This window comes from Gavia stellata, chromosome 25 (assembly GCF_030936135.1).
Source record: "Gavia stellata isolate bGavSte3 chromosome 25, bGavSte3.hap2, whole genome shotgun sequence".
Lineage (NCBI taxonomy): Eukaryota > Metazoa > Chordata > Aves > Gaviiformes > Gaviidae > Gavia > Gavia stellata.
The window spans coordinates 1760832-1784908 of NC_082618.1; the positions used below are offsets into that span (position 1 = coordinate 1760832).

Genomic DNA, 24077 nt, shown 5'->3' on the forward strand with positions numbered 1-24077 from the left:
ACAGCGGTTCAGTCTAATAAAAGAGGTTGCTCTTCCCTGCAACGCTTTCTTGACTTTTACATCCACTGGCTGAGAAGCTTATCCCAACAGAGACGGTCCACTTTCATCACCCTCCAGGGCCACCAATTTGGGCAGCGGCGGCACGCGGCCGCAGGGGCTGCCAGCACCACGCTGCCCACGCCTCACTTGCAAAGGCTTTTGAATTCCTCACCTTCGCCTTCTGTACACCCCAGCCACTCAGCCCCTCCTTTAACAAGTCCAGCAGCTTGCATTTGGTTAAAAGAACTATTTATTCCTCAAAGACTCAATTCCTGTCCAGAATAAACTGTCAGTTCCTCCACTGATGGCTGAATATGCTGTCTGGAACAAGGGAGCCCAAAGGAATAAAAAAGGTCTCTGTGTAAATGGGAATAGACCTGATTTAACTTCCAGGTATTATATCATTGACCAAAGCACAGATATCTTGGTTCAGGATTCAGATCAGGCATGCATTTGCACCTATGCATCTGTTACCAGCCTGAGGACAAGCCTTCTCCGTATTAACTAAGTTAGGAGCAATATATCCTGTTCACCCGGCCAGAAAACCACTCCTGTTCATAGCACCGCTTCTGACATTTCAGGGCTGTCGAGGGAAAATCACTGACGCCTGCACACCGAGCAGCCCCAGCCTCCCACCCACACCGAGCTCTTCCCTCCCCTCCTGCTTCTGCTTCGTCCGAACAGGCTTGTCCCACACCTGAAGCCTGGAGGGGCTGGGGCAACATTTCAGAGCTGTCGACCCTGTAAGCTGAAGTGTTAGAACAACCTAAGACACATTTTTACAAAGTTTGCCCGGAGAGGGGATGTACTTTTAATTCAAGAAAAAAACCCAGTGCTGTATTTCATGAATTCACGCTCAGTTCATTACACAGGAATAATCACCTCATTCCTTATGATTTGCAAAAATTAATGCCGTAATTAAGGTAAAGTGACTTTGTCACATGCAGTTAAACATAAGACTGTACAAATCTACACAGTCCCTATACTTCCCCAGTGTTTTTGCATGTTGTTACCAAATAAGACCCCTTTCCAAATCCCTCCACCCTAGAAAAACCCCTCCGGGCTTGTGTTACAGCCTCTCTGAGCTGGCTCCTGTTATGATACTACATCCAACCCCTGTAACCTGGCTTCCTCACTTTATCTTTCTGCATTTTGCCTCACTGCACCTCGCCGATGGAGAGCGAGCGGCCCCGGGCTCGGCGACGTACCTGATGGGCAGTGAGGGGTCTCCGGCATCCCACCAGTCCTTGGGGGGGCTGATGTACATGCACCACAGCTCCCAGCTGTACCCGTGGGCAGAGTTCTCGTAACGCTGCACCTCGAAGTTGTCCTGCTTGATGTTGTCTATGGAGGGAAGAATGACCCTTCTTCGATTTTCCTGAATTCGTGAAAGTACCGGCTCAGCCCTGGGTGGTAAAAAACCAAAAAGCGCAGGAAGAGACCGTTATTTCTCCTATAATTCGCAGATGGACGTGGTAGCTTTTGTACAGCTTGTCCACTTAAATAAGGGTAAGAAAATAGGCGTACGTGTCACCATTCAGCAAACAGAAGGGAATAACGTGGACTCCTCTCTGCTCCCATTCACAAGTGGCATGATGACTTCAGAGAGACACAGCAAAACCCAGCCAGAGGAGCCCGGAGACCATCCCGAGGCTCCTCGCAGAGTCAGCGAGCGACCCCAGACTGCAACGCACCGGCCTCTGTCTCACCCTTCCGCTCGCCCGTGCTTTTATCGGCACAGAAATCACACAGAGAGGCAAAGCATTCGCGCTGCCAAGATTAAAAGGTTATTTCTGAAAAGCTTGCCAGGCTTTGTCAGCCACGAGGGAGATGCTGCAAGAGGCTTCAGCGCTTCCACTTGAGGGGATTTCCCACCCGGACACGTCCGTTGCGTGGAGCTGCCATCGGAGCACGGGGGCCAGGTGCCACGCACGGAGCTCAGGTAGCTGCAGCCCTGGGGGTTTGGGGGGTTTTAGTGTTCTCCTACACAACTGACTACACAAATTCACGGACCAGCTGAAGCTTTCAGCACAAGGGAAGGAATATTTCCACAAACTAAGGCGTTAAGCTGTGGAAGTGAATTAAAGCCTCTGAAACCAGCCCTTATCTTTTTTTACAGAGCTAGGACACCATGTTTTCTCCGGTGTGATGGTTTAAAAAAGCATTATTAAGTAATAATTCCATATTCTGAACTTTTTAATTTCAAAACATCCATGTTTTTAAACTGAGCTTTCCTGACATCTTCACTAAGGTAGCAATGAAATCGGACGATACGTTAACTAGGGGCCAGTTTTGCAGCATGGGCCGTCTGTAGAGCCAGGAGGGGCTCAGAGAAGGTGCTCCATGATCACCTGGAGACTCCTTCCATACAAGAACTATGGACCATCAAAAGAAACAGGCTCAAGACGGATAACAAGGAATCATAGAATCGTTTAGGTTGAAGAAGACCTTTAAGATCATTGAGTCCAACCATAAACCTAACCCTGCCAAGTCCACCACTAAACTATGTCCCTAAGCGCCTCATCCACACGGCTTTTAAATACCTCCAGGGATGGTGACTCCACCACCTCCCTGGGCAGCCTCTTCCAATGCTTCACCGCTCTCTCAGCAAAGACATTTTTCCTAATATCCAGCCTGAACCTCCCCTGGCACAACTTGAGGCCATTTCCTCTTGTCCTATCCCTTGTCACTTGGGAGAAGAGACCAACACCCACCTCCCCACAACCCCCTTTCAGGTGGTTGTGGAGAGCGATGAGGTCTCCCCTCAGCCTCCTCTTCTCCAGACTGAACAACCCCAGCTCCCTCAGCCGCTCCTCATCAGACTTGTGCTCCAGACCCCTCACCAGCTCCGTCATCCTTCTCTGGACACGCTCCAGCACCTCAATGTCCTTCTTGGAGTGAGGGGCCCAAAACTGAACACAGCATTCGAGGTGCGGCCTCACCAGCGCCGAGGACAGGGCACGATCACCTCCCCGCTCCTGCTGCCCACAGTTTCTGTGGAAAGAGTTAGCTCTTCCCACAGTGGGTAGTTAAGCTGTGGAGCACCTTGCCCAAGGATGCTGTGAATGCTTGAAGTTTACATGGGCTCAACGGACAACAGGAAAAAACTCACGAGAAGTGCAGCGAGGGTTTCTAAATACATAGAAGCCGTGTCTGCCTCACATCTGCATATCAGTGGACTTCGGTAGCATACTCTGAGGGAATATCATATGTGCTAGCCCTACCCATATATGCTTTCCTAGGCGTCCAGCTAGGGTTAGTGGCACAACACGAGACTAGACAGGCCCTTGGTTTGCTGCCACCCAGCCGCTCTCACGTACTTCTGTTCCACCTGGAGAGTTATCCTGTGTGAAGCTCCGATGTGCGTCTGTGGATAACTGCACAGAGATTCCCGTGCTGTCATGCACGGGTGGACATCCCGCATGAAAACACGATACATATTTTGCTGGGGAAACCTGGAATGCCTGGCTTGAGAACTTCCCTTTTGTAAAGCAAGGCCATGAAGGTTGTATTTTGTTTAAATCATGCTTTACCTAGCCTGAACTTTCCACAAATCCAAAAAACCATGTCCCTGGGCAAGGGAACACAGTTTGAGGAACTATATATAGACCCTATAGCTACAAAATTCAGCTCTGGGACCTTCAAACATGCTCAGAGCAGGGGGTACACACAGCCTCACCTCTACAGCCTCACAGCTACTGATCGACCTGGGCTCAGTCTGCCAACACAAGGAGCAACTTACACTCTTGGTGCCTCCAGCAACAGCAGCGGGTACGTAACACTTGAGTGAGTCAAGCCCGTGCTGCAGAAAAGCTCACTCTCTATCCCTAGAAAAGATGTTTCAAGAGCTCAGTAAATGGGAGCTTCCTCTGTACAACAATAAAATCAGGTGTGAGGACTTAATGACCTGAAGAGAGGAATGTTTTGCTGGGAATACAGATATCAACATAAGAAATGGCTCTTACAGACACCCTTCGGCTGTACTGTCCTACAAAGAATTCAATAACTGCGCAGAACTCTTTGTTTGCAGCTGCTAAAAGCATTTTTCTTGTGGCTGTCACTCTCTGTTCAAATTAGGTGCAAGTTAGCTTCTTCTACCTCCACTTTTCTAAACATGGACCATTTACTTTTTACACTTGGTTAGAGGCGGAAAAAAAAAAGTATCACTCTCAGGCTCCTCTAGACTCAAACTTAAGCCACTTGTACTCAAATGTTTTGAATCTCTCTGAAAAAATCCTTATGAAACATCTTTCGCTGCCTCTGCACTTATTCCTAGCTGCAGAAGAAACAAATCAATATAAAAGATCTAAGCCTTCCCCAGTGGGATCAGCTGCAAAGGGCAAGGAAGCGGGAAACACTTTCTCTTTCAATCCCTGGCTGCCTGAGCTTTTTTAAACTTACAGAAATTACTTAGGGCTCAGGGAATGGGAAATCAACCTGAAAAATATAAACGGGGGGCGGGGGAGTGCGCACGCATAAAAGGAGGGAATAGAAAACGATTACGGAAAACAAGGGCAAGGCAAGATTTTCCTTGTATCCTCCCGTATCTCATCAGTGGCCATTCAGTACAGAAGGAAGACAGGAGTAATAAACCAGTGGGCTTGTTTGCAAAGACATCCTTACAAAATGATGGACTGTCCCCTGTTTAATGCATCACACACACACACACACGCTCTAACCAAGACCTTGAGGTTGAGCACCTACCAGCCAGCAGTGAACTCCACATGGGCATCAAAAAATCCGGTGATCTGGCCAGTGGCGGCTTTCCAGCCTTCAATACGAGCTCGGATAAGGCCTTCCCTCTTCTGGTTGCGCACCACCTTCACGAGCCCTGGGTATCGTTTATTGACGTATTCTTCTAGCGGCGCCTTCAGTTCCTCTAGAGAAGAAGTGCCAGAGAACCCAGTGAAAAGGTGGAACGGTTTTCACCTAAAGTAACCCCACCCCATTGACATACACGAGCATAACTTGCTGGAGCCACGCATCTCTGAACACCACTGGGAGGGTTATAATCATTTAGGGTCAATCAATGCTGATTTGCAAAAGACACCTGATGGCAGACTTACCACAACCATTACAAAAGAAATTCAAGGTTGCCAAACAGCTCCTGAGAATGTCTTTTATCCCTACGAGGCTCCAGGACGTCATAAAAATCAAGATATGGTCCGTGACCCCAAATTATAGTCCACTACCCCTCACAAATACTCCCTCTCCAGAAAAAAAAAAAAAAAAAGGAAAAAAAAGGTCACCATCAATATAATCCAAAGGGTAAAATACTCGAGACATATGAGGACACGTGGGTTCCTACATGAAGGAAACACGGCAATGGAGAGCAAGAGAGTAAACAGCAATTCCCATCTGCTGAGCTTAGCCCAAGAAATCATCAAAGGAAAAGGGATTATCTGTTCCCTTCCCTTCCACGCCTTCTTCCAAGCACATAAAACGTGCTTTATTCAGACTGCCTTTCTGGGATGGTTCCCCTCACATACCAATTTCCCCAAAGTCTCATTTCTCTTTTATGCTGAAGTGGAAATAAAAAGAATAAAGCAAATGAGCCCCTTCCTCAATTCAAAGCATCTGCATCACATCATACATAACTCAGCAACTTCCATTTCATGCTGAGCCACTCAGAGAAAAACCAATACTTTATGGAGACAGCAACTCTTCCGAATGGTTTCAAGGAGACACAGAGACAGGGTTTTTTTGTCAGATGAAACCCCACAAGCATAGCACCGGCATCTCACGTGTTTTTGTCGGAAGGTAAGTCAGTAACGCTGCAGACCACGGCATTACAAGCTAGACTGAACAATTAAAACAACTTTCAAATTGGAGTTTTAATCTCAGTTGAAGTAAAACAGGAAAAATCTTAACGGGAATTGTTCAAGCAGCTCGAAGAAGAGTATAGCTCTAGTGCAACAGGGAAGAATTGTAGCGTCATGTCTCAAAGGCAGTGAAGGGTGAAGCCTGAGGTTCCTACGCCCACCACGCTGCGTACAGGCAGCCCGTCAGAAACTCCCCGAGGAGCCCCAGCCGCATCCTCCTCCTTTCTGACAGGATGCTGGATGCCCACAGGTGAAGAACTGACCTGCTGAGAGCACAAAGGCCAATACAGCACACCCGTGCGCCTGCGAAACGGCACGAGGTGACCATGGAGAGCCGGGGGCGAAGACGCTTATGGTTAGTATCATTCTAACCCACCGCCCCAGTCATTGGCAGGGGCCAGAGTGCCCCTCTCCCGCCTGCAACCCATGCTCCGAGCATCCCTAATGGGCTGCTACCCAAGTGGAGAAACACTCAGAGAGACGAAAGCATTAAGCAGACACGGGAAACGGTGTTCCAGGCTCTTTCTCTGCCAAGGGCTTCCTGCACAACCTTGCACAGATTTCTGGGCTTTGCTCCCTGCCTTCCTTCCCAGTCTGGCTCAGCCCACAGCACAGGCCTTTCGGGTGAGAATTCACCTCTCTTACGTGCCTGTGCGAGCCCTAATGGAGAGGACGGCGGCACGTCTGTGCTGGCCTTTGCCAGTCTCTCGCCCTTCTAAGCTGGTTTGCAGCTCTGCGGGAAGAGGGCATGGTGCACGGCGGCTGCGGAGCGCTATTTTGGTACTACGAGATACATACTCGGCACTCCACCGGGCATCCAGACAGCAAGCACAGGGATGGGGTGGGCTTTGTACTTCATTTCTCAGCGCATCCAGAAGTGCAGGTGTGGAAAATCCAGTATTAGGTATCAAAAGTGAAACGCCAGTCTCTGGGAATGCTCCGCTAAACTCCCGTTCGACTATCGAGCGAGCCTTGGCCCTGGTCTCCCCTCGTCAATGAGCAGGGCTGACGTGGCTGTGTCGAAAAGCATCAGTGGAAACCCCAGCGCCGGCATGGCCACGCTGTCAGAGCTCCGCCGGTCCTGCGGACGCTGATCCTGCAGGACCAGATGTGCTCAGCTCCCTCTATGCAAACTCCAGCACGCTGGAAATCATAACTCACTTGCAAATCTAATCTTAATCCAAAGTCATTTGAAGTGATTCCTAATTTTACCCTGCGTTTTCCTTTGCTCGGCAGTCACTTCATCGAGTGCCACTAGCGTAACAGGACAACAACTCGCAGCAGCGCTGATGTGCATTGTCAGAACGCGTGGCTCCAGGCTGAGGATGCGGAGAGCTGTTGCATTAAGGGCAGCAGCAGCAAAGCTTTTCATCTGTCATTTTAACTTAAGAAATGTTTCAACCCCAACTGTTGTATCTTTGCAGCATGTCCCAGAGCTGTAATAGGAAGGTTGGGAGGTCTGAAGCAGTATGCCAGGAATTAAATGACTTCCACTAATGGACAATAGCAGATACCCTCGCTTAAGAGAGTCAGCTTTCCGGCAACCTGGCTTGTGCATCTGCTACTTTCAGGACTTCATGCAAACTACAGCAGGACAGAGAGCGTCTCACAGCTCAGATAACTTGCTGCCATTCTCCTCACCTCTGCCTCACCCAGGGTCACAGTGGTGCTTTCGCCCCTTCAGCTCCTTACTGAAAATGAGAATAGCCACTAGATACTGAGCCGATGACAATTTTAGCGCAATAATCAGCCCAGAGTTCTTAAACTGAAACTCCGAATGCAAAGTAACGACAAAGAAAGTCAGGAGCCAAGATGGGAGCAGTGGCTTCCCAGCTCACCTTCATCATTCCGAATCAAAGAACCGCTTATTTAGGCCACGCACTCGTCAGGTATCTGGGTGGGTGGATGTACATGGGCTACACAACCAGCAATGTGATCCAAACTAAGCACTGCAATGGGATCGAGAGGCTCCTTCCCCTTCTGTACCCTGTGGCACTCTTCCCCCCTGCGCTCACGCCTCCTTTGAGGAAGCCTACTGGACCATCCTTCGGAGCACACCCACATCATTCCTAAGTCATCTTTATTAAGATGCAATCAATATTTGCACCTGGAGGTATTTGTGAATGTCTGGTCTCTGCCATTGCACAAGCTACTTCCAGGGAAGAGTTGCAGAGGGAAACCCTACTGCAAATGCCAGCAGGTTCAATTCCAGTCCTGCCTTTTGTTCTCCATCTGTCCGTATTGATCTTCACTGAAGGGCAAGTCCAAGGAACTAGAATCCAATAGACCTGTTGCTCTATTAAAAAACCCATCTGCCAGCTGCGATGACTTATGTTATCTATTGCAAAGTATTTTGTCACCTACATGAGCTTTCTGGGAAATAGGCCTGCCAGAGAAGTTGAACCACCTGATGCCACTAAAAGTAACTATATCACAGACCTAGCCCAGAAGCAACCGCAGGAACATCCACTGCTCAGTGCTCCACACCACAAATCCTGCCCAAATCTCCACAAATCCTGTTGAAACTCCCTGGAACTAAAGGTGGGAACTGCCTGGTGCCACACAAAGAAAGGAGCGAAGACCAACAGCACCAGAGAAGCTCAAGGAACTACCAACAGCAGAAAATCTCATATGCAAGAATGCCCAGGTGGTCCTAGGGAGTGGACCGCACCTCCCCTACACCCCTAAAGAAAACATAGTGGTGTTTGCCAGGCTGAGCTAGGTGGGAAAAGTCTACAGAGCCCAAGGCTGTTATCAGAAACACTAAAGCTGGAGGACACAGGAGTTGGGGCTGGGAGTGCTCCAGTGCCACGGGGGACACCAGCACTCCCTTGTCCCACGCTCTCGCCTCCCTGAAACACCAAAGCCATCGTGGGTTGGATTTCTGCAGCACAAACTCACAAAAGAAACTCCTTCAACAGGCAATAAATGAATATGAGAATTTTTGCAGCGAGACTCAAAGCCAGGTGGGTCTCCGAAGCTTTTGATGTTTGCTTGCAAATCACAGAATCACTAAGGTTGGAAAAGACCTGTAAGATCATCAAGTCCAACCATAAAAAAAAAAAAAAAAAACACCCCAAAAAAACCCACCCACAAAAAACCAAAACCACTCATAAACCACAAAACACACCACAACCCACACCAAAAACAACCCACCCACACCACACAGCACCATGGCCATCAAGCCACATCCCACAATGCCACATCCACACGCTCCTTGAATACCTCCAGGGAGGGTGACTCTACCACCTCCCTGGGCAGCCTCTTCCAGTGCTTCACCACTCTCTCAGTAAAGACATTTTTCCTAATATCCAGCCTGAACCTCCCCTGGAGCAACTTGAGGCCATTTCCTCTTGTCCTATCACTTGTCACTTGGGAGAAGAGACCAACACCCACCTCCCCACAACCCCCTTTCAGGTAGTTGTAGAGAGCGATGAGGTCTCCCCTCAGCCTCCTCTTCTCCAGACTGAACAACCCCAGCTCCCTCAGCCGCTCCTCATCAGACTTGTGCTCCAGACCCCTCACCAGCTCCGTCGCCCTTCTCTGGACACGCTCCAGCACCTCAATGTCCTTCTTCTAGTGAGGGGCCCAAAACTGAACACAGTATTCGAGGTGCGGCCTCACCAGTGCCGAGTACAGGGGCACGATCCCCTCCCTACTCCTGCTGCCCACACCATTTCTGATACAGGCCAGGATGCCGTTGGCCTTCTTGGCCACCTGGGCACACTGCCGGCTCATATTCAGCCGGCTGTCAATCAACACCCCCAGGTCCTTTTCTGCCAGGCAGCTTTCCAGCCACTCGTCCCCAAGCCTGTAGCGTTGTCTGGGGTTGTTGTGACCCAAGCGCAGGACCCGGCACTGGGCCTTACTGAACCTCATCCAATTGGCCTCGGCCCATCGATCCAGCCTGTCCAGATCCCTCTGCAGAGCCTTCCTACCCTCAAGCAGATCAACACTCCCACCCAACTTGGTATCATCTGCAAACTTGCTGAGGGTGCACTCTATCCCCTCATCCAGATCATCAATAAAGATATTAAACAAGACCGGCCCCAAAACTGAGCCCTGGGGGACTCCACTTGTGACCGGCCGTCACGATATTGGAGAGGAAACTGAAAAAGGGAGTAGGTGCACGAATCAGTTCCCATACACATTTACAGGCAAAGCTGGTCCCACTGGGTGCATTCGGCTGCAAGTCTCTGGTTCGTTTGGTTCACCAAAAGCCAAAGAGAGACACGCCAAGCTTTGTTGCTCTCCTCCACGCCTTGGCAGGGGCTGAAAGCCTCCGACCTGAACTCCGGTGGGACAGCACCAGGTCAGCTGCAATTAAACAACCTACCGTTAGTCTGAGCAACTGGAGTAATTAGGCACTTGGGTTGGACCAGCACCTAGGAAAAGCTGAGATATGACTCAGCTTCTTCCAATTCTGTTAAAACCTTCCTCTACACACAAACACACACGAAACGCAAGCGGGAGAGCGCACATGAACTGCTGTTGCTGCTGTTGAACTGAGCTGCAAAACAAGACTGCGATACAGCAAGTCACAGCTAATACGTTACACCGAGGTAAATCACAACCTGTAGCATGTCTCCCTGAGTGCAGCCAGCTCCTTTAAGCAGTCTTTTATCGAAAGGTTTTCTTTTATACCGAGAGGTTTGCTTTTCAAAGAGATATTATCCCAGATTAAAAACACTAAAAGACAGACAGCAAAAGAAAAAAAAAAAATAGGCGATGATTAAGAAACAGACTCAGACAAAGCGTGCGGCTGCGAGATAACACAACATCTCGGGGGCACACTGCCGTATCCCTCCAACAACCTAGGAAACACGTTATCACTCAGAAACACAACCTGCGCATTGGCTTTATAATTACACCCCTGCAACAAACACAAACAAAAGCAGCCTCCAAAAAAGCCTTTGCGAAGTATAATGCGCAGCTCAAGGGAGAAAGGGGTTCAAACTACAACTCCCCAAGCTTTTTCCTTCAAGGAGGGATTTTCCCCCTCCCGTTACAATACATTGGTATCTTTTATCTATTTACAGCTCAGACATAAAAAACCAGAATGACCATGTTCATTAACTTTCAATCTCTCACTGCATACTTTTATGTTGTGCGGTGGTGTTGTACACGCCACGTTACAACAAAGATAAGAGCAAGAAGTGTCTAATGAGTCTTCAGAAGCAGTTTGTTCCAGTCTGAGAACGACAAAACACCAAAAGGTTTTTGATCGTGCCAGTGTAACTAGCTAGCGGTCTACCCAAAGGGCAAATAAGAGCCCGGGGTGCCCAGGACATGCAGTTCTTACCTCCACCCTGGGGACTAATTTTAAAACTTGAAGTTGACTTGGAAATCCCAAGGGTCTTTTAATATTTGGTTTGGGAAAATGTTTTGTTCTTCGATTACCCACACAAGCTGTATTTCCTCTTCATGTCTACGTAAAGTGCTCCCTGACAAAATCTACGCAGAAACCCCTCCGCATGCAGCCCCGAGCCATGGACTTCCATGAGCCTTTAGCAACTTGCCCAGAAGCTCCTTCTGGTAACACACCAGGGTACGGTGCAGCTACTGGTTTTGAGCCACTAAGATCAACCTTCTTTCAGCTGTATAAAACTGCGCCCAAAGGCTTTGCTCAGGCTACGGCGACAAGCCATACACCCATAGAAATTGTCCCTCAAACGCACACGGCTGCTCACAGAGTCTAAAGTAATTCCTTCTCTTGTTCAATCACAGCCACCAAAGCCGCACCCACGCAACCCCGCCCTATGCTCGACACCAGCACTTGATCCTCCAGGATTCAGCTCTAAATCTTAGAGCTCATGAGAAACTGTTTTCCTGTAATTATTTTCCTGTAGAAGCCAAATCCATATATTGCAGGGACTTTGTTTGTAATATCCAAAGCATCAACTATATGATGTTGCTATTGCTGCTCACAATTATTCCCTACCATTAGTAGGAACTACACGACAATGTTATGGCCATTAATAATTCTTTGCTGTCATTGAAGCTCCTTGACGATGCAGAGAGTGAATGCATGGATCCCAGAGAAATGTTCTAGTTTGTATCATTTTTTTTACATGAGAAAACTAGATTATTACACGCTTGGGAGGAGCTCTCCATAAACATCTGCCAAGTTACCTCATTATCTTCCTTCAAATCCCTCCTTAAAAATCTCATTTGTCATGATGCCTACAAAGGCTCAACAGCATCACACTGACATTACTAACTAACCCTACCGGCTAACAGCATCGCCTCGTTCCCTGCACCCACTCTCCTTGGATACTTCCATCGCAAGGGTTTTGAGGACAGAGCCACTTTGGTGTTCAGGTGTGGTACCACCCTCAGCACAACCCCGGCCCATCGCTACGGACCCTGGACACTCGCATTCCCGATGCAATCAATGCATCCTCCTGGCGGGATGGAGGGTGCCCGTCGCCTAGGTGTGCGAGGAGGTTGGGATTTTCCCGATGTACGAATTTGTCCCACCATTTAGGTCACCTCCCTGCATCTGCCTCCCTGGGTAGGTGGGTGCCACGAACCACTCCAACACAACCCAGGCAGCTTGGTCAGGCTGCAAAAACAGCCTGGGGGAAGAGTGGCTGGAAAGCTGCCCAGCAGAAAAGGACCTGGGGGTGTCGGTCGACAGCCGGCTGAATATGAGCCAGCAGTGTGCCCAGGTGGCAGAGAAGGCCAACGGCATCCTGGCCTGTATCAGAAATGGTGTGGGCAGCAGGAGCGGGGAAGTGATCGTGCCCCTGTCCTCAGTGCTGGTGAGGCCGCACCTCAAATCCTGTGTTCACGACAAGAAGGACATTGAGGTGCTGGAGCATGTCCAGAGAAGGGCGACGGAGCTGGTGAGGGCTCTGGAGCACAAGTGTGATGAGGAGCGGCTGAGGGAGCTGGGGGTGTTCAGTCTGGAGAAGAGGAGGCTGAGGGGAGACCTCATCGCTCTCTACAACTGCCTGAAAGGGGGTTGTGGTGAGGTGGGTGTTGGTCTCTTCTCCCAAGTGACAAGGGATAGGACAAGAGGAAACGGCCTCAAGTTGCACCAGGGAAGGTTTAGGCTGGATATTAGGAAAAATGTCTTTGCTGAGAGAGTGGTGAAGCACTGGAAGAGGCTGCCCAGGGAGGTGGTGGAGTCCCCATCCCTGGAGGTATTCAAGGAGCGTGTGGACGTGGCACTGCGGGACATGGTTTAGTGGGCATGGTGGGGTTGGGTTGATGGTTGGACTTGATGGTCTTACAGGTCTTTTCCAACCTTAGTGATTCTGTGAAAGAGAAAATCCCAGAGCCAGAAGCGCTCGAGCCCGCTACAAGCTTGACCACCCGTTGCACTGCCCTGTCAACACCCTGCCACCATCCAGCCCCACCACCAAACCCCACCAGCACTGGCCCAGCCCTCGCCGTAAACCGCCAGGGAAGACGGTGCCTTGCAATCTCAGCGGCGGATAAAAGAGATTTCATTCTGCATCCTCGTTGCCAGCTGCAGTCTCAGCTTATTGGCAGGGGCGATGCTTTTTGAAGGGATTCATTTCATTGTCCTGTGCCTTTCAATGGTGTCTCCAGAGTACTTGACTCAGTATTAGCCCTGGTGCTGCATTCTGAATGATGGGTGCAGGCTGTTCAGAAACATCTTTCTCTGTGCGTGGCAATGGGTAGAGAGGCTCAAAAATTATTACCAACAGGGTCTCTTTTAAAGAGTGTTCTTCTCTTCACCCCATTGATATGGTAAAATTTGGGGAAGCAGCATCTCATTTTGGTATTTCGAACCGTCTAAGTACTAGGCAATGCTAAATACTGCAGCTAAAGATCACCTGCACTTTCTCTTCACTAGCCAAATAGTTCCAGCTCCCAAATCCCGTGGCTTCACCGGTGCACATCATCCTAGCTTTTGCACTAGAGCTGCTGTGATTTCCATCAGCTGAGGAGCTGCCCCTCCTGTTTCTTTTACTGGTAATTATAATTCATCAGCTTTCTATGGTGCTCATTACTGCTGTATTTGAGTGCCTATTTTTACAGGCTTGAGTAGCTTGCTGTATACCATCTCATCTCATTGCAGACAGACAAGCAACCTCTCAGGCTTCCTCTGGAAATGAGCCCTCCATATCCTGCACCCTCCCTGTTCTTCCCTTTTGATCACAGCATCCACAGCACACGTCTATTATTATTTTAAATAATATTAGAAGCATGCAGTACAAATAAAGAAGGCAGTAATCAAAGGAACTTAACCATTTGCTGTTCTTCAAGAAGATTTTAACTACCCTAATGACATTATCCAACTGTATTTTGGGAAAAACAAATCCTGGAAGACTCAGAGTCTGAAAATGCTTCCACATGAAGCCACCTCCTGCAGCTTTGTGTTATTAAAAGCCAAAAGGGAAGGTACTGCAACAGTGACCGAGCGCAGGTTGAACCAAATGACACACAAGTGCAACGTGGAAAACCTAACATCCCCCTCTGCATTTTGTCATGGCCTGACTTGAGCCGGTTGGGCGTGTTTGTTTCCTCTTCTTCCTCTTTACTTACCCTTCTCATCGTAAAACCATAATATAAGAGGAAGGAGGGCCTCTACAGGGTCCCAGTCATATATAACGCCTGGGAGGTTATTTTACAGATAGGGAAACTGAGGCACACACAGAGAAAACATCTCGTTTGACATCACTGCAAGGGGCCAGAGCAAAATAGCTCACTAAGCTCCGGGGTCACGTCCCTCAACTCCATGGTAAATATTTAGAGGTGCAGCTCTGCACCAACCAAAGTGTTACTATCAGAAACAAGGATACACCTGAAACCAGAGCTTCTGGATGCTACCGTGAAGAGAGGGTTAAGATGGCTTTCTGGTTTCCTTTAGCCTTCTGGCTTTCAGCTACACTTTCAATCAATAATTATCTCAGATTTTAACTTTGGTTTGATCCTCTTCCTTTTTTGCTACAGAAGCTGGAGAAAACTGGGTGTGCCAGCCAGCACACCCGCCACCTCACACCTCCTGCCTCCCAGCAGTGTCACCACTCCCAAAGAAGCATGACTCCTTCATGAGGTTTTAAGAAATTAAACACCCTCCTGATGTTTTGGAGATCCGAGATCCCAGGGCTGCTAACCTTCATCACTGTTGTCATCCACAAGGATAATCTCCTTCAGGAGGTGAGCTGGCGTATGATTCACAGCGCTGTGCACCGATCGCAGGATAACCGACAGCGCTTCGTTCACGAAGATGAAGATGATGGAGATCTGGGGTAGGTCCTTGCCGTATTTCAGCTCTTTGCACCTGTAGCACGAGGGGCAGAGAGAGAGACAGGGTTAGCAGAGCACTCAGCACAGTGCTTCGAGTCGGGCGCGCATTTAATACGCAGCACAAGACGATGCTGACATCCCACAGCTCTGCGCAGCCACGTATTATAGCTGCCTGTGCCTAATTTCAGCAGTGCTGTCTAGGAAGAGAGAGCAATGATGGAGAGTATTCTCCGGGCTCCGAGAGCACCAAGGGCAGGGCGCAAATCCAGAGTCCGCTTAACTGAGGTTGCGTTTGCGTGCCTGTGTATATACGTCTGTGGGCATGCAACCAAAAGCAGCCTCCAGAACGGAAAAAATGGCTTTACCATTTAAAGCGGAACTCCACATTCCTATTCTGTTTTAAGAATAATAGATGCTCAGAAATGAGCTTTGTTCTTAAATGGCACTTGTGAATTTTCTTCCCAATTTGCTTTGGAATGAAACGAATGCGAGACGACCCTCGGTTAAATACTTCTAATAAATGTTTTAGCTCTCTTTGCAGATCCTTCTGAACACACTCCTGTCTCTGAAGTACCCCAGCAGAGCACTGCCATGAACTGGTGTCTTTGTACTTCACAGCCAGGACAAATTAAAAACAAAAACTCGCGATCGTCTCTCCGGGTTTCAGGAGTAACTGCTTAACTCAATCTGGTTTTCCTTACACACAATTCCGTGTCTCAGAGTGGGACAGAAGCGGAAGGAGCTCCCGGGTCGCCCACCAGCCAGCATCATCCCTGGCAAGCAACAGGTTCATGTTACGCTGATACACCAGACCTTGAGACCAAGGACGCCCATGGAGCAGAACTAGGGTGGCTCTCAGTGGAAGAGGTCTTCCAGGCAACCCACAGCTCTCCAAGGGGCGCACATCATTCCCAAAGAGATACAGATGTTGTTTTAATGCCACACTTTATCCTAACCAGAAACCTAATCTTAATAAAGTACTCGCAGAAAGCAAACAGGCGATCTTTAACTACTTCAAACAATTTAATCTAACTCTCCAGCTTTCCCTACAATACAACGTGCGAGGGAAGAAGGAGGAAAGGAGCCTGCCCGCTCCCTCTCCGCGTTCATGACAGATTAGACATGCAACATTAGCAGTGTTCGCAGAATTACAATGAGCGTTTACCAAGTAAATCCTGCCCAGATAAGCAAAGAAAGACGGAACCCAGGAATGACATCCGGGCGTCGCTTCAAGCTCATTGACTCCCCAACAATGACTCTGTATTTAATTGTACTGGGTGTTTCTTAGGCAACAGCAGGCATTCCTCAGACTCCAAAATGAGACTTGGGAGACAAAGATTTTCACAGAAACACAGTCCTTTATGAATCTTCTTTAGTTAAACAAGTATGCTGGATAAAAACAAGGTTGTCTTTCTTGATTTAACTATTGCCTACCCTAAAGCAAGCCAAGCTCTCGACAAAAGGGAACATACCGAATGCTGAAAAGGATCTTCAAAAGGAAGATCTCTCTTTAAAACGAATGAACAGTCGCGATAGGCTAAAGTGACCATTGACCCTGAAAACCTGCCACAGAAGTCAAACTAAACTGACTCCGAGATTAAAAATTTGCTTTTGATATATGTCGATACCTGCTAAGCTGAAGAGAAGGTGGTCACAGGAGCAAGAGTATTTCCTTTTAATCATTGCGCACCTCTGGGCAGCCTTCCCCCGGGGCACACTTCGGGGGGATAAAGAGCTCAGTCTGTGATCAAAGAGGTTTGGAGGAAAATCCAAACTGAGCCCTTTGAGGTTCATCTCCTGCTCATTCACATTCACCCTGCACCACTCTTATCACGCTTCTCTTTCCCCATGACTGAGGACAGGCGAACAAAGATACAGGGAGAAGAGATAAGTCCGGGGAAGGAGCGGGCATGCAAATACCCGCATTGTTCATACGCACAAAGCTGCGATTCTCCAAAGGCAGGCGGGAGGGGAGGCAAAGGCTTTGCATAAACACCCTGCTCTCTGGTGGCTTTGGTTGCAACCACAGGAACGGGGAAGGCAGCAATTTAAAACCAAATTAACCTCAAGTTTGTCACTCTTCCTCACACGAGCTCTCTTCAGTTGCTGGCGCAAAAAGCAGCTGGGTTGAGCGACGATCTCTGCTCGCAGCCACGCGCTATCGGACTTCAGCCCTCCGGGCTCCACCGCAGCGGTTTATTATTGACAAGCTGACGTGTCAACAAATGTTCCTGCATGCGTGCAGGAAAACACCTGGTGCTTCTGGGCTCTCCTGGGGCCAGGGAGAGGGAAAAGGGGGAAAGAACCACTTGAGCTCAAGCATAATTAGAAGGGCCAGTGGAGAACTTGTTAGAAACAGCAGGAATAATGAGTACGCAAGATTTGAAGCGGTGGGCTTTTGGTTGTTTGGTGGTTTGTTTGGTTTTTTCCTAAGCATTTTAAATAGAAAAGGGACTCTGTGGTTCAGCTTTATCATTCAGACCATTTAGAGGCAGAGGCACAGAGGTTTGACTGGTTTACTCCTAGAAACATTTGAGACAGCAATTTAGGGAGGATTTACCATCTCACAGTGGGTCGGCAGGTCGGGACGCTGCTGGTTCCTCCTCCCGGCGAGGCTGCCGGGCTGCCCATCACTCTGGCTTACGGACCTCCGTCCTCCATCTCCACCCCCCGTACCCCAAAGCGTGACACCTTTTCATCCCTAAGGGGCTGCGTTTTCTGCGTAAGGTGAAAGGGACGACGTGAAATTTCTGCTGCCTTCAGCGTTTCAAGCACAATCCCAAGGAACGGCACAGAAAGCCGGTGCCAACCCCGGGTCCCAGCAGGAGCAATGACGAGGGGTGCAGGGACGAGTCCCAAGCAATGTGCAGGCTACCAAACCCCAGCTGAGGCACATCTTCCCCCTCCACCCACAGTTACCACCCTCAGATGAGAAAACGTTTGGCTGCTTGCCAGATAGTATGCTCAAAATTCAGATCGCAGGCCAAAATACTTCTAAATTCAACTCTCGCTAATTATCCAAAGAAGGGACGCACGGGGCCAGAACTGGATTCTAGCACAGCTGTAGTCCTCAGCTCAGACTGTGGGCTGGTCTCTTTGGGGATTAGCAATTAATGAGATAAATGTGATATTCGAGAAGGTTCTCAGGGGAGCTCGAGGCTAAGCAGCACGCCGGAGACAAGAAGCTCTAGGAATAAACCTGAGATTCTTGCCAAGGTTTTCTAGAACCCGAATTGACACCAAAGCGAATCCATTTCTTACGTAGGCTGGAAAACATTTGCAGCTCCTCACATCTTCTAGGAGGAGAATCTCAGGTTTTACTTCTAACGCATAGCTCACACCATATCTGGTCTGCCCACAGGCAAGTCTCAGTCCAGTAAGTTGGATTTCCAAGGGAACACTGCATACATTTAAAAATTGTTCAATTTAAATGAAATATGATGGAGAGACCACCACAATACATTGCTGGTGGTGTCAGTGATTAGATACCCACCGGGTATCATCTTTGCTAGATGAGAAACACTCAACTGGTACAGCAAAGGACGTTGCTTGCTTGCCAACACCTGTAAATTCATTAGTGCAGGTTACACAATGACATTTTCCCCACTACACCCCGCTCTCTTCAGTTAAATGTAGGCTGGCACCCGCTTGCAGGATCTATATCAAAATACTGTGAATCAATAGGAAACAGAAACAAATCCCTTACAGTTTTATCTCTCATTTAGATCAATGGGATATCAGAGTAAGACGCATTTTATGTCCCATTAAATCATGCTTGACTACATCCCGTTAAATCATGCTCACAAAACTCCCGGTAAGTTTTGAGAAGCTGGGAAAAACCTCCTAACGTATGGCATTGGCTTTAATTTAAGGACCTCGCGGAGGTATTGTTGAGAAGTGTCACTTGTCCTTAAACAGGGGAGAAAGGGGGTATACTCCATCCTCGGTCCAAGGCTCAGACACATCCTTTTTCACTGCAGGAACAGACTGACGGACCGACCACAGACACCGGGCCCACCATAAATCTCTGCCCAGCGCGTCCATGGACCAACTCCCAACGTCCTCCCCACCCGCCCTGCAAGGGAACCAGGGAGGCGGACGCGTCCAGAGGCCATGGCACTACTGGACTGTGGACGCTGCCACCTCTCTTGGGTCCGAAACCTTTATTCTACATGAAGCCCAAGTTTGCAATCAGGAGAACGTGCAAGGGAACACATGAAATAAAATGTATTTATGGAGGACATTTTTTTACTGTGAATTCCTTGCAGTTAGCGCTTTATGTAAGAAGCCATTCAGAAACAAATGAAGGATGAGAAGGGGAGATGGGGGAAGGGGAAATATGGCCGAGTTTATGCCGAACAGCTTGGCATACATCAGGCCGCATTAATCAAGTCAGCCAATTTCAAAACAGCAAAAAAACCCACTAAGTTTTGCTACTACGTATGTTTGTCTGCTGCAGGAGTCTGCCTTTGAATCCTCCAATCATTCATTTTGTGCTCACCACACAGCTGTAAATCTACTCTTCAGTGCAGCAAGTGAGATTAGGATGTTTATTTGCTGTCTCGGTAACAGAAAAGGGATATCATATCATTTACTGCTTCGTGACCCCACAGCAGAAAAAATAACCTGGAATCACAGCAAGCTCTCCTGGAGCACAAAGAGGCCAGAAAATGGCAAGTAACGTTTAAAAATCAGTTCTTCCTGCTCGGTGCTTTAACACGATCCACTCTATTACTCAATTAATACATATCAACTGTCTTCTGGGGCGCAAAGCTATTTCCATCAACCACCTAGAACCACACCGGCCAGTATCAGGCAGACATGAACCAAACCAGATGGTTTCTATACCTTCGCTACCCCGACACAAGCCATTTATCAGCGCTAATGAGTGCAGCCTATGAACAACCTGAAACACGGGGTGTTCCAGGACAAAACAGGCACCCCCTTGTCCGATCCTTCAGCTCCCGATGAAACCGTGCTGGCACAGAGCTGACAATGGACTTTTCTGCCGATGGTGTGGCTTGATAGACTGCGTATGGTGCATCTTCTCCTGTGAATGACAGGTGCCGTCAGGCAGCACCTTTCACAAAAAAAACAATTTAATAGAAGAGACAATAATGCGTTATATTCTTTTGAAGTCCATAACCATGGACAAGAGGACTGTTATCTCATACTCTGGAAAAAGTGAGCTGCAGCATTCAGAGATTAGTCCGGAGAGCAGCTGGACAGACAGACCTCCAGCTTGCTTTCCTCCCAAGGCATTTTCCTCCCCAGATCACAAAGCAAAAACACTGCTAATACTGAGAGATCCTGTAGCCACTAATCCCAGATGCTGCATCAAAGACTATATTCATCACTGACTCTAGAAATCATCTTCCACCTTCCACAATACACCTCCCTCAAGACATCGACTCCTGACAGCACAGACATCTATTTTGCACAGGATCTCAAGTCTTCAGGACCATCACCTTCTTCCTAATTTGTGCCATTTGTACCGGCTCCTTCCTCCCAATTCCAACACAAATATGCCTACCAAAGTTTTAAGTGGAGATTAAATACCATTAAGCAGAAAGTATAGCTGTCCTCATTTCCAGTGAGGAGGTGGAACTCCATAAATCTGAAAAGCCTGCATTAGTCTGACGCACCCTGGTTTTCAAATATGTCCAATGTTTTGAAGGGAAGACTTGGATCTAGATAAAAAACAGGCTTCAACAGGCTATCTGAAAATGCTCCATCAGTAACCTGATTTTCCTAATGATGTATTTCTAATAAATCATTCCTAATGCCCATGAAGCATCACGAATTGTCCAGCCTGGAGCCCTCTGGAGCCATCTCTCCAACCGAGGGATGGGGGTGCAACAACACGCAGAGGTTGTCTGTCAAGGTCCAGAGAGAGACGAACTGGGAGGAGTATCAGGTGTAAAGAGATATTAGAAAAACCCCACTGAAGGAAAAGAACCTGCTGCCGCAGACTCAGAACACTGATGATGTTTTTAAATCATGGTTTTAAGCAAGGTAGAGAAAAACCTAACCTCACACCCCCTGTGCCTTAAAACACTAGGAGAAACCAGTCTCGCCATCTGCTTTGAGACACGTTTGCATTGTACGGAACCACACAGACACAACAGTTTTGCCATGAGCTGTTTTCCTCCAAGCCAGTGCCACCTCGATGCTACCCGGGGCAGAGCCTGGAGCATAAGCAGAGGTTCTGCTTGCAGATTTGGCCACTCACCCTTTGCTCTCGTTGCAAATAAATTCCCCAAAGCTGATCTCCACAACAGCCCCACCAGCACACACCCTTCCGGAAAGGTCACTTCCAACTCTACGCTCAACTCGGTTCCTTGCTGTCTAAGTTGCCGACACAGCGGCAAGTGAAGCCAAACAGAAAGTTCAAGAAATGCCAATGAAAACCAAAACCTTCTCACAAATGGAAGTGCTCAAACATGCCCTACAGCCCCTACGCGGGGGTCCTGGGCAAGACCGCGGTGCCTAAGCCAGAGAGCAGAAGCCACCTGAGAGTCTGGGGAGAGGATAACCATCTTTCTCCAAGCTGCATTTTTATTTTTAAACATGGATCTAAGCAGTAACTGAAAAATACCAAGACGAGGGAGAGCCAAATGCAGTGCAGCTATATCTGTGCGAGGTCTTACAATATATTAAGAAGAAAGATACAGCTCCCCCAGCTCCCCATCGCTTGCCCTCACTTGGTTTAAAGCCCTTCCCAAATAAGCTGTAGCTGAGGTTCCCAATCTGACAGAAACCTGCGAGCGCGTGATGCTCTGGTAGGAGCAAACCAGGCATCGTGGCCCCAGCACAGACCATCAGCAAGGCAGGTCAGCCGCTCGCCTCGGCGGTGAAACCTTCCTCAATCAGCAGCAAAGGGAAAGGTCCCGAGGGGCTCCACAGAAACCGCCGCCAGCTGCAAAAGCAGATCCCGTGCTCCTCTTCTGGACGCGGACACAGAGCAGGACTGAGGTCTGACCTCCAAGCTTGGGCAGCTCGCTATGGGCAACAGCATCAGCAGTCCCTTCGTTCAACTCCTCCAGGACCGATGATGCCATTTTCGAGATAAATATATGCAAGTGCAGAAAGGCAGCAAAGGGAAATCAGCCACTGCAGGCCAGGCCCGGGGACCATCGCTGCAAACAGCAGAGAAAAACACCTCTTGAGCCTGTGCCACAGTAAGAGAAGAGCTCGTCCTGGCAGGCGTAGCAGGCAGGCGTGGGAAGAGTTCCGAGAGTTACACCGCAATTTTTTCGCCTCGTAACGTAGCACACACCCCTGCCCCGTACCACCGCCACCGAGACAGCCCGCAGAGCACACAGGGACCTCGTCCACACATCCTTGACTGGAAAGAAAGCATCTCTGCTTGGTGCTCCACAAAGCACAGGAGAATTTTACCAACTCCCTACATTCAATAACCAAGAAGAGCTAGCAAAAAACTTTCTGTGTGCTGTGCGCAGCAGGAAAGGGCACTAGCATGCTGAAAATCCCCAAAACACTAAGTCCCACCCTATAGAACAGCAGTACATAAGATCAATTCCTACTCATTTTGAACATCAGTGAAAAGTAACTGGTGTTATGAGAAAGCAGCACATCCTATTTGGAGATTTAAATGTGGTGCAGGCTTTAAGCTCCCCACTCCCACCAGTGCAGGAATGGTCACTACTTGACAGCTGAAGAGGCGATGCAGAATAATGCACACAACTGCTCAAAAGCAAATTACTGGCAGACCACGAACTTAGAAGTCTACTGTAAAACCTTGGTATCACGTTAGAGCGAGATTATTCACTGAAAGGGCTGTCAGGCACTGGAAGAGGCTGCCCAGGGAGGCGGTGGACTCACCATCCCTGGAGGGATTTAAGAGACCTGTGGATGAGGCGCTTAAGGACACAGTTTAGTGGTGGACTTGGCAGGGTTAGGTTAACGGTTGGACTTGATGATCTTAAAGGTCTTCTCCAACCTAAACGATTCTATGATTCTATTTCTTACTGTCTCCCTGCTGACGTTCAGCCCTCCCTGGCCTACCTGTTGCTTTGTGTCCTTCCTCCAGCACAAAGCCAGCAGGACTCCCCATCCTGCTCGCCCGATATACAAAGGACACCGTGTATAGCCTCTGTGTTACAGGCAGGACAGCCAGGCTCTACTCTGCTTTGGATGGATGTCAAGGATGAAAAACACACACAGGAGAAAAGGTCAACAAAGTAACAGTAAGTGGCCTTTTTGCAGCCATTGGAACAATTTAATTGGTTTGACTAATGTCTGGCACTGGTAAGGATTAGGCAGCTTCATCAGAGATAATTTCTGGAAGCACGCAGCACTGCGTTACGCTCTTAAGTTAGGGAACACGCTGATGGCCACATGCGGGCGTTGGACCCACTGCTTCTTCCGCCACATGGCAAAGGGTCTCAGGAGCAGAAGCCCTCGGTGCCAGCCTCGACGGGTGCTCAGGGTGATTGATGACCAGTGTATCTATTTAACAGCTACATCATCATTAGCTTTCACGCTATGCCATTACTCATCTTTGCAGATGCGCCCTTCAGGGCTGTTGAGGACACAATTCTCCCACACTGCATGAAGGTGACATCCCTTCTACATGCCCTTTTGAAATTCCAACAGCAGGAACCGCCATGGAGAAGGGTGAACGCCCATGGCCTGCAGAATACCCCAGGTCTTTAGGGCTCTATGTTGCTCCCACATCCCATTAAGCTACCCCTACAGCTACTACATCTTTTTTGTGTGATCAGCCATAATAAACACTCGTGAACTGGGCAGACAGAAATAGTTAGGCATAAAAATCTGTGCCAGTTGTACGGTGGCACAAAATGGACAGGGGAACCCAGAACCCACATGCCTGTGGAAGAAGACAGGGCAGACAAAGACTTTGGTGGTTCTGATTATGGAGACCACACTTCTTCATAGAAGAAAATCCCGATGATGGGTTTTCAAAGATTTACTCCTCTTCTACATATTAGAGTGGCTAGATTACTC

The 24077-nt window shown here is 48.7% G+C and overlaps 1 protein-coding gene across 1 annotated transcript in view; it reads right to left on the reverse strand.

The window, feature by feature from the left end:
* Nucleotides 1-24077, reverse strand: part of GALNT17 (polypeptide N-acetylgalactosaminyltransferase 17) — a 223481-nt gene that overhangs the window by 125688 nt on the left and 73716 nt on the right. Inside the window, exons 3-5 of the mRNA XM_059829352.1 lie at nt 14954-15120; nt 4744-4918; nt 1248-1445 (exon numbers count right to left, since the gene is read on the reverse strand). Coding sequence (XP_059685335.1) covers nt 1248-1445; nt 4744-4918; nt 14954-15120 — 540 coding nt within the window. The remainder of the gene's footprint in view (nt 1-1247; nt 1446-4743; nt 4919-14953; nt 15121-24077) is intronic.